The 10,587-nt window shown below is 55.8% G+C and overlaps 4 protein-coding genes across 4 annotated transcripts; 1 reads left to right on the forward strand and 3 right to left on the reverse strand.

Annotated features, from left to right (window-relative positions):
• Positions 1-2,311: 2,311 nt before the first annotated feature.
• COL26b_006638 (uncharacterized protein) lies at positions 2,312-4,608 on the reverse strand (the record flags this gene model as incomplete). The annotated part of the gene is made up of 3 exons (XM_053179450.1): positions 2,312-3,127; positions 3,180-3,387; positions 3,440-4,608. The coding sequence occupies 3 exons, from the start codon at positions 4,606-4,608 to the stop codon at positions 2,312-2,314; spliced, it is 2,193 nt and encodes a 730-aa protein (XP_053036561.1).
• Positions 4,609-5,512: 904 nt separating this feature from the next.
• On the reverse strand, positions 5,513-6,031 carry COL26b_006639 (uncharacterized protein; the record flags this gene model as incomplete). The annotated part of the gene is made up of 2 exons (XM_053179451.1): positions 5,513-5,549; positions 5,871-6,031. The coding sequence occupies 2 exons, from the start codon at positions 6,029-6,031 to the stop codon at positions 5,513-5,515; spliced, it is 198 nt and encodes a 65-aa protein (XP_053036562.1).
• A 1,080-nt stretch (positions 6,032-7,111) lies between these two features.
• COL26b_006640 (uncharacterized protein) lies at positions 7,112-8,107 on the forward strand (the record flags this gene model as incomplete). The annotated part of the gene is made up of 1 exon (XM_053179452.1): positions 7,112-8,107. The coding sequence occupies one exon, from the start codon at positions 7,112-7,114 to the stop codon at positions 8,105-8,107; it is 996 nt and encodes a 331-aa protein (XP_053036563.1).
• Positions 8,108-8,336: 229 nt separating this feature from the next.
• Positions 8,337-9,587, reverse strand: COL26b_006641 (uncharacterized protein; the record flags this gene model as incomplete). The annotated part of the gene is made up of 2 exons (XM_053179453.1): positions 8,337-9,440; positions 9,513-9,587. 2 exons carry the CDS (start codon positions 9,585-9,587, stop codon positions 8,337-8,339), a joined length of 1,179 nt encoding a protein of 392 aa, XP_053036564.1.
• Between the last annotated feature and the right edge of the window lie 1,000 nt (positions 9,588-10,587).

A 10,587-nucleotide genomic window follows, 5' to 3' on the forward strand; every position in this document is an offset into this window, starting at 1 on the left:
TCTTCGCGATACTGCAGCGCGGGGTCAATGGGAATTTGTGTCTCCCAAAGCTGAGAATTGAAGGCCTGATCTCCTTCACGTTGAAGTGAGCTCGCAGTCTGGGAGTATCTAGACATGTACTCTCCTGATGCGCTGCTTGCGAGGTTGACTTGCGAGATAGGAGGAAGCTGAGACGTCAAAGAGCCATCAATACTACTATTGAAATTGATTGCTCTCGGATCATGACCGCTCGAGGCTCTTTGTCTGTCGGTGGGAAAGCCGTACATGTTGACGTCGTTGTGGTTGATGTCGAGAGGACGGATTCCGGGAGTTGAATTGATGCCGTTGCTGAAATGCTCGCTGTTGTGCGTGGAACTATGAAGGAGGGAGCTTGTGAGATCAGCGTCTCCTTGGGGCACGCTACAGCCATAACAGCATCCGAAGAAGTGATCTCCCCACGCGGGGTGACTAGCCTCGTTCATATGAGGAGTATTGATATGATTTGGAAGCAGTGATGATCCAAGACCGGCGTTGTCTGAGGAGTCCATAGACCATGGCTGGGATGGGAGGGCGTCAAAGCCAGAACGATGGGAAGCATCGTGAGAGAAGTGCGACTGTGTTAGGTGGTAGTTGTTGGGCAGCTGGGAAGGCACCCAGGAAGTCTCTGGTGCCTGATACCGGTTCGGGTGGAGAGGTCTAACAAGATAAGAGAAGGGGTTAGGGAAAGACCACAATGTCATGTGAAGTCTGGGTATAAACTGAAAGTCTGGAGACCAAGCGTAGGATCGCGAGAGAGACGTACTGGGTATGGGAAGGGTAAGCCATGGGTAGTACTAGCTTCGCGTGGTCGGGATCAGTCACAAGGCTTCCTGCTCTGGTGTTAAAGTAAGAGGCCTAATAGTTGACGAAGAATTCACGAGGCATCACCCAATTCTCAGATGGGGGGAAAGTCCAGTTTTTATGTTATCATTAAGTTTACGTACACTGAGATGCCCTCACTGAACGAAGTCAGGTCTGAAGTGCTCCTACTGCGTCCATCCTCCTACGTACGCTCTTACCGAGTGTGCTATGAGACGTCGTCAACCTATTTTCCCGTCAAGATAGTGGGGGGCCGAGAAGCAAAACTGCGTTGTCATTCGCAAAAAGAAAATCAACAGTGACGGTGCCATCATGTAGCACGGAACGACGATGACCTCGCTTTCACTGTTCAAGGACTTCTAGCAGATAGCTGCGAAAGTTGGCGAGAATCGTTATACAAAGACAGACCCAAGAGGATGTCTTCACACCGTAAGCCGCGACCTTTGAGGCGGTGTTGGTTGAGATTGGTTGTTGCTGTAATGATCGAATCCTGTATAGCTCAAAGGAATGAAGAGTGATGGACATGATCTTGTTTGGACTGATATTCAAAGCTAGCCGTGGGTCTTATACTGAGTCTCCCCCGGGGTTCGAAGTGGATTATCTAAGATGGCCATCCACATGAGGCGGCGCATAATGCGAATCAGGCTCCTATGCGTTTTGACGAGGCCACGCCGGTATGGGTTCAATCCACGTACGCAACGCTACGTGGACAAATGACTGCTAGATTCTGGGACGAGGACGAATCTGCCTACTGAGGCTGCCTAGCCACCAAGCCATCATGGGCCGACACGTTCAGAAATCGAACAAAAAAATTCGTGTTGAAACTTGGGGTGACACAGACAGGTCAGAAGCCAGTTGGCCAGGAGTTGAGGCCACCCGACGGAGCGCCGCAGACCCCTCTCAACTGGTTTACTAACCCGCAGCAATGCAGGCAGCGCCTCCTCAATGGCACATCGATAGGCGCCTCCGCAGGCGCAGTTGTCAAATTTACCACCAACGACATGTTAAACCCCCGAAAACACCTGCTGCACCGGCGCCTCAATTCAGGGGTTAGGCTGAACGACAATGAGGCGACATCTTCGCAACTCAACCACGTCAGAGTTTCGGAAAGATTGGAAGGAAAGCCTGAGATGAGGCGTTGAAATCGGGCACACTTGCATAGCATTGCAGCATGACGTTGAGAGAATGAGATTTTCTACTTACAATTTTTACTTACACAAGCGTTGTGGATGATTGTAGTCCAACAGATGTACAAGCGGCCGAACCGACCGCCGAATAACGCAATATCTTCCCGAATCTTTCCCACGGGGTATCTTCCGTAAACGCCTTGTAACTCAGACAAAAATCCCTTCCCACGTCCTTTTCCTCCTGGTACAATGGTACCAAATGCTGTAGCTAGTTTGTGGGTTGAGCCAATATCGGAAGCCAATTATGCTCAATGTAGAACCACCAGAGAGAATGCAAACAATCAGGCTCAGTAGTATCCGCGACCCTTGCGACGATCGTGGTGATGATTGCGACGACCACCGCCCCAGCCACCATCACGCTTCATGTCGCGGTGATTGTGGTTCTTGCCCTCAGGCTCCATGGGCACCTCGACCTCGACCTCGTAGTCCTCGTACTCGTCCTTGAAGTAGGGCTCGACCTCGCGGCGCTCGCAGCGGGCCTGTTCGGGATCGAAGACGAAGCGCATGGTGCCGTCCTGATTGCGACCATTGCGCTTAGCGGAGTTGCTACCAAAGAAGCTTATGTTCTTGAGGACGGACACGCCATTCGAGAGGTTCTCGTCCTCGCCGCCGTCGCAGTTGTTGCACCAGTGCGCGTACCGAACGAGCTTGTCATCGTTGTCGACCTCATTGTTAATGACGATCTTGACCTCGATGAACTTGTTCAGGTCGAAGCGGTTGCCGAGTTTGGTGGACTTGAGGTGCTGGGTGTAGAGATCCAGGAGATCGAGCATGGTCTCGACGATGTTCTGGCGGGTGGTATGGTAGACGGAGAGGTCGACCTTCTCGATTTTGTCGACGCCGGTGCCAAGAAGGCGAGCGGTGAGCTCGAGCAGGGCGAGAGCCATCGCGAAGGAAGGCTGCTTGATAGGAGCAAAGGTCTTGTAGAGGTCGATGCTCATCTCCATAGCAATAGCAAAGACTTCCTTGGCGTCGGCGCCCATAATCTGCTTGGTGACCTTCTGGAGAGAGGCCTGAGGGTAACGGCAACGGAAGTCGAATCCGACGGTCTCGAGAATCAGGCGCTCCAAGCCGATGACGATCTTGGAAGGCTGCTCGAACATCTGCCATGTGTTAGTCAAGCTCTTACGCTGATGTAGTAAGCCAACGGCGTACCTTGTCATCTTGAGTCGTAGGATGATCCGGATTCTTAATGTTGTACGCAGCGCACAGAATCTCCTTTGACTTCTTGATGGTATCCTCAACCTTGCAGGCGAGGAAGAGCGAGGCCATGGCAGCATCCTGATAATTGTATTCGGCGTCACGGAAGGAGAGGCGGAACCAGTGGTAGTATACGCATGCAGTATCGAACGTCTTGACTGGGCTGTGAAACGTTAGCCTTGAACCGGGCAAAAAGAAGCAGTATGACGACGTACACATGGAGCACGTTGCGGACGTTATCGATCAGCTGCACTCCTTGGAGACGGTAGCTATCCTCCCTAGCCGGATCGCTCTTGTTGTCTCTCAGCATGCGGCGCAAGCGCTGCTCGCTCGTGTATTGGCACGACACCTGGATGTGGCCAGGGTGAGGTCCCTTGGGAACCTGCGGCTCCGCGGCAGGTGCCGGGGTTGAGCTGTTTGTGGAGGCATTGTTCGAAGCCGCAGCTTGCTGCTGGGCCTTGGGACCGGAAGGAGCCATCAGGACGGTCGCGTAGCGGCGCTCGAGGTAGAACGGGTCGTCGTCGGAGCTGTTGCTGCTGCTCGAGAACTCGATGAGATCCTCGGAGGAGTCGGTGCAAGGCTCTGCGTCGTTGTGTTCGCCGTGGCAGCTCTCGTGATCGACAGCGCTCTCCTCGCAAGCCTCGTTCTGGTCGACGTCCTCGTCAACGTCAATGCTGCTACCCTCGTCACCGTAGACACTGCCGCTCTCGTCGAGGTCGCTCTCGTCAGCGTCGCCAATGTCGTTGTCGCTATCGTAACCGCCCTTTCCCTCGCTGAACTGGGCCTGGCTCTCGTCCTGCTTGGTGCTGGAGCTGTCGTCCTTCTTCGTGTCAGAGCTCTCGTTCTCGAAGTCGTCGGCGTCGGCGTCGGCCTCAGGCTTGTCGTCCTCGTCGTCCTCACTCTCTTCGAGCTCGGCAAAGCTGCGCACGGGTGCGACGTCGTACGGATCTCCAAGGAAAGAGTAGTCGCAGTGAAAAACAGCGTCACCGTCCAACGGAAGGTCGAGGATCTCGTTGCTGGGAAGGAGCGAGATCTGCTGCCGAGTGGCGTCCGTGACTCGGTAATGGATGTGCTGCAACGCGCCCGTGTAAATCTCGGCGGCAAGGGTCTGGGTAATGAACGGCGGCGGCGGGCCAGCGTCAGCGACGTGCCAGTTGAACCGTTTTGTCTGCACGGACCACAGGCGCCAGTCGTCATGCTCCACAATCCGGAGACGGAGACGGGGCGGGAACACCGTTCGGTCCTCACCCACCAAGACCCTGACCACACCAGATGCGGTCCAGGCGTCTAGGGTCTCGGTGGCATTGTGAGGACCGAGGAGGTCGAGGGGTGCTTCATAGTTGTTGAATCTCTGGCACCAGGCAGATAGAAGGCCTCTGGGCATCTGTAGGTCGGTATTAGCATGAATACAAGAACGGCGGAAATGAAAGCCAAAGCCGATAGTCACGATCTATGAAAAATCGGTGATAGTAGATGCCATGCAGGACAGTGACCTCAAAAACAAAAAAAATCATAGAGAATAAAAGTAAAAGCAAAAACATGGGGAACGCGTCACATGAATCGCCCACATAACGAAGCAGAGAAAACGAAGGACGCCGCTGGTAACACAGGACAGTGATCGGGAATGGAGGGGAGTTCTTGGCTGCGCGCCGCTCAAAAAGTGAAGCCATCGCGAGCGTCCAAAACGAGGGGTCTGCGAAGCTCCGAAGAACCTCTCGCCAGCAGCATCGACACCGAGTATCAGGAGTAAAACACAGGCAGGAGAAAAATCCAATGGCGCCCGCTCATTTCGGATCAGCTTACCTTGGCTACACCTCGACGAGGAAGCAATCTTGACAAGTCGTCTTGATGCGTGGCGAGCTGGGCGCAATCGCAAGTCGGCGAAACAGCTGAGGCGTTCGCGATGGAGCTGCGCGTCGATTCGAACCAGAAATGTCGAGCAAGCGAAGGCAAGAGAACACTGCAACGATTCGAACATAGTAGACCAAGTCCAGAATAGACCAGTCGAAAGTCGTTGTGTGTGATGAGGGCAAAGAACAACAACAAGATCGAGGTGAAGATGTTTGTGTCTGAGTCTATTTTTTTCCTGGGAACAACGAGGGCTCCGAAAGTAGGTACAAAGATTTCATTCCAGCCATTGCTCTTTCCTTATCCAACCGTTCGCTAAAGACCACAAAGAGGGAGAGGTGCCTCGCTGCCTCATGAGACAATGCTCGGCGAGGGCTTCACGCGGGGACTTTGAAGCCTCACTCGATGGGGACGTGGGCCCTCTGTCCAGGCAGTAGCTCTCATAGGCCGAGGCATGTCGTCATGTCAACCAGATATCTGTAAGTAGAGTTAGCATTGTGCTTAAGACAAGAGTCCAAAGACAATGAAGTGTTGAGAGAACATCTCAGAGTGTTGCGTAGTTTCATGGTGAATACTCAATCCCGTCTTGAAACATTGTTGAGTGGATGCAAGTCATCATGATGAGGCAGGGAGGGCAGGGTAAGATAAATAAGAACCAAACGTACCTTTTGAGTGTTGACAATCACTTCCGTAGCACCAGGCAACACGAGCAACATCCTCGAGACCATCATACGGCAACATCACTCTCCGATACTGCTCGCTTTCCGCTGCCTGGCACCCATTTCCAAAACCTTCTACTCATCGGTGCAAGTGTCCTCCGCCTGAGGGACGCGTTTTCCGATGGCCGGGACCTCGGGGGCGACGGTGTTCGGGTCCATGGTCGGGATGTTGAAAGTCTGCAGCGGCGCCGCAAGGACGGCCACGGGGAAGAGGACGTAGAGAACCTTGGAGAACTGCATTTTGACTGTCGTCGGAAGGCTGCAGGGAAAACGTGCGAGAGATGGGAGGAAACGACTGCAGAGAACAAACAAATGCAGGAACGATGGAAACAAGAAGATCAGACTCTTCTAACAACTTTGCAGAGAGATGGGAAACTTCGATGGCGAACTGAGGTGGTGTTTCATGTCGTCCATGGCAGCGGCGCCTCGTCCATACTTATGGGCGAACCGCTGCCACTGCCACAGCCAGAAAAAGACGCCGTGACAACCGACCGAACATGCGCTGTCCGCAGTCCGAGCCAAGCCCTTCCCACAAAGATCGGCCGATCAGTGTCAGAGAGTTGTCCAGCCACGAGTGCGCATCACAGCCCGCCTCGCATTCCCTCGTCATGCAACCCTCGGCGTGTGCCAGCTGTGCCAGCAGTCGTCAGCGCCGTTTGAAACAGGGGACCATCTTGGAAGTGCCCTGAGAAGCGTTTCAGACGGCAGGGAACCTCTGCAACGTGGGATCTACCCGCCGGAGCATGGGCTTGTCGAACATGGAGTCCCCTCGAATCGTCGCCGTCATTGTCAGCGTCGTCGTCAACATCCGTCCGGGAGCTGGGCTAGCTTCGCAGTAGGCCAGCGCTTGAAGATCCCGCCACGGCCGGAGGATTCGAACCAAGACTTTGACGGATGTCTGACTGGAGGTCGAGGAGAGAAAAGGATAGCAGAGCTAAAGAAAGCTCCAGAAGTACTGGGGTAGGAGCTCTGAGACGCTAACGCTTTTAAGCGAGAAAATCCCGTGACTTGAGCAGTGCACGGGCCAGATTCTGCAGGACCAAGAGCGACGGGCCTTTCGGATCATCTCCAAGACCTTTGGCGCTGTCCGTGGCCAATGGGAAGCTCCAGTGATTAGGCCGGGCGATAACTGAGGAGCAGAGGGAGCTCCCCCAATGTCACAGGCAACCTGCTTGGCCGTGTCGTCAGCTTCCCTCGCCACAGTCCAACCTTCCCTTTGGCAAAGGCACCTGGAACACCATTGCTTCAACCAACACCAGACTGTTGGATTCATAACCTAGCACTGATCATCATAATTCCCATTTAGCAGAGCCATCCAAGATGAAGTCCCTTTCCATCGCCAGGCTTCTCACGGCCGGCTCCCTTGCCGCTGTCGCATACTCCGCAGCCGTCCAGAGGCCGCTCTCGGACGAGAACAACGACGACCCTGACCACCCCATCCCTCTCATCATCTGGCACGGCCTCGGCGACTCCTACGACGGCGATGGCATCAAGCAGGTCGGCGAGCTCGCGGAGGCAATCAACCCGGGCACCTTCGTCTACAATATCAAGGTCGGCACCGACGCCAGCAGCGACCGGTCCGCCACCTTCTTCGGCAATGTCACCACCCAGCTGGAGCAGGTCTGCGAGGAGCTCGCCGCGCACCCGATCCTCTCCACCGCGCCGGCCGTCGACGCCATCGGCTTCAGCCAGGGCGGCCAGTTCCTCCGCGGCTACGTCGAGCGCTGCAACAAGCCCCCCGTCCGCAGTCTCGTGACCTACGGCAGCCAGCACAACGGCATCGTCGAGTTCAAGGCCTGCGGCGACTCGGACTTCCTGTGCAAGGGCGCTATGGCGCTCTTGCGCTTCAACACCTGGTCGAGCTTTGTGCAGAACCGCCTCGTCCCCGCCCAGTACTACCGTGACCCGGCCCCCGACCAGTACGAGAAGTATCTCGAGTCGTCCAACTTCCTCGCCGACATCAACAACGAGCGCGAGCTCAAGAACGTCCAGTACAAGAAGAACCTCGCCGGCCTGTCCAACTTCGTCATGGTCATGTTCGAGGAGGACACCACCGTCATCCCCAAGGAGACGGCCTGGTTCGAGGAGGTCAACGGCACGGAGAGCCTGCCGCTGCGCGCCCGCCAGATTTACAAGGAGGACTGGATCGGCCTAAGGGAGCTTGACCGCAAGGGAGCCCTCCGCTTCCGCCAGGTGCCTGGTGATCACATGCAGCTGACGCAGAAGAACCTGAACAAGACCATTTCCGAGTTTTTCGGACCCTTCAAGAAGCGCTTCAGCTCCGAGAAGGCTAGCTTCGTCTCTGAGGAGTTGTAATTGGTAACACAGTACGAAAAATGGGATAGTTTAATGGCGCGCGAGTATTGGTTAAAAGGGGCAAATTGTACACTAGGTCTGATTGATAAATCCCTTGACACACAAGTTCTCTCTCTGGTTATTTTTGTCTGAACCAACGCCGTACGCCTCGAACCATGCATGGTATAATCCCGCAGGAATCCCTCTCCTTTTGTGGACTCTTTTTCGTTTTTATGTAAATGGCACGTTCTTAGTTGTCCAGAGCAGCCTTGGCCTTGGCCTTCTGCTTCCTCAACTTCTCCTTCTGCGCCACAGCAATCTTCTTGTCGAGCTTCGCGTCGTCGCCCTCGGGCAGGGCCTTGGGCGCGGCGGCCTTCTTGGCCTTCTTGGTCGTCGGCTTGGTCTCCTTCTCCTCCTCCTCCTCTCCCTCGGGGGCGGCCTCGATCGACTTGCGCTTCTTGCCAATGTTGGCCTTCTCCGCGATGGCCTTGGCCTCCTCGCTGCCGTCGGCGACGATGTCCTTCTCCTCGAACCAGAGCTCGTCCGTCAGCCAGATGGGCAGGGCGGCCGTCTCCTGGCCCTTGACGTAGATGCTCTTGACGTTGGCCCACTTCTGCGGCACCCACTTCTCGACGAGCGCCTTGACGACGGCCTCGACGTTCTCGGCGATCTGCGCGGCGGTGAAGCCGGCGTAGCCCACGCGGATGGCCGTGTTGGTCGAGGGCGTCAGGCTGACGAGCGCGCAGCCGATGGCCTTCTCGATCTCGGCGGCAATGTCCTGCGGCGTGCCGGCGCGGACGGAGCCCTGGGTCTTCTCGGCGGGCTTCTGGCGCTTGCCGTCGATGCGGGTGGGCTTGGGGGAGAGCACGACGGGGATGGGGCGCTTGGTGGTGCTCTTGTAGAAGGTCTTGCCGAGGGCCTTGGGCAGGCGGTTGATGATGCGGTCGTCGGCGAGGAAGATGTCGTGCTCGGCGTAGAGCTTGCGCTGGGCCTCGTACTGCTTCCACTTGGCCTTGAGCTTGCCGACGTCGACGACGCGGGTGATGCGCTTGCGCAGGGCCTCGGGGAAGTCGTCGGAGGCGATGATGTTCTTGTAGGCGCGCTGGGGGTCGGCGGTGATGAGGCATATCGTGGACTCCTCGTCCGTGTTGAGCGGGTGCGGGAGGACGATCTTGCCGGGCTTGAGGCGGTTGGTGTCGGCGATGTGGCGCTTCGTGGTGAGGGTCAGCCAGACGGGGGAGCTGGCGAGGTCGTCTTCGGGGTCGGCGAGGAGGTTCTTCTTGCCGGACTCCTCGGTCTTGGAGGCCGCGGCCTTCTTGATGTGGGCGAGCAGCGCCTTGGATGCCTTCAAGGTCTGTGTTTTGTTTTCTGCGATTAGAGAACGGAACGGGCTTTGTCAGTGGCGAATTGGGGTGTAAATTCTTACCTGCTCGGGGTCAATTGCGGGCGCGACATCTTTCGATGCGACGGCGACGGCCTTGGAGGTCTTTGAGGGGACCATGACTACAGATGTTGTGGTGGAACGTCTGTTTGTTCTAGCTGGAGAGGATGGGGATGCAGAACGTCGCCTACACTGCAGAGTTGGCGGGGAGTTTTTTCGCGGTCGTCCAAATTTTTTTGACAGGGATCATGAATTGTCGGCAAATGCGGACTGCCGGAGCCGATATGCACGGGCCATACCCAGTTATCGATAAGTTTGAGCTTATCAGTGAGTGGATCCGATAAAGTTGTCGTTCACCGAGTTACCGAGGTGAAGGGCCGGTGAACATCTCAATGGGGGAAACCCGACCATTCCATGCGACGGCCAACTAATGTCTTGTTTCGTTGCAAAGGTAGAGAGATCGAAAAGTTTTCAAGACGCCTCACGGACACATTCGTAGTTGTGGAAGAGAAATTTTGCGCCGCGTTGTGCATCTGCAAGCTGACCACAGCTTTACGCGTCTATTGGCTTTTGACATCGCGTCTTGAATCTTGAGTGCATATAGCCATTCAACTTTAGGGCTGAGCGGCCAAGCATCGCATTCAGTCGGTGCCCCTCTACGGATAACCCAGAGCGTTGGTAATTCGTGCAAAAGCCCCTCCGGTTGCCGATTAAACGTTACCGTGGTCCACGGAAGGGTGTCCAGAGCCAATGGGTCTTGATACACGGGTTCTGTCTCACTCTGAAAACGGGCCCTTGGAAAGCCTGCCTGCGTACGAGAGCAGTGGGACTACGACGCAGTAGCATGGCACGCAAGAACTTTGCACACGCGCGGCCAACGGGGGTTGCTTCCTCAGTCCAATTGGGAACGCCGGGATCATTTCAAACCTGTCAAAGCCTCAGCGGGTCGTGTGAGCAGGAGCGCGACTTGCGTTAGCGATGCGGGGTGGACGCCGAGACGCGGCGATGATTGACGGTTCGGGAGGCGGGCTCAGCACGGCTCGGCTGTCTGCCTCCTGACGCTCATTTCCCGAAGCCAGCTGTCAGCCCTCATCGCGCACAGAGCTAAAACAAATAAGTA

This window comes from Colletotrichum chrysophilum, assembly GCF_026319265.1.
Source record: "Colletotrichum chrysophilum strain AFK26 chromosome Unknown scaffold_50, whole genome shotgun sequence".
NCBI lineage: Eukaryota > Fungi > Ascomycota > Sordariomycetes > Glomerellales > Glomerellaceae > Colletotrichum > Colletotrichum chrysophilum.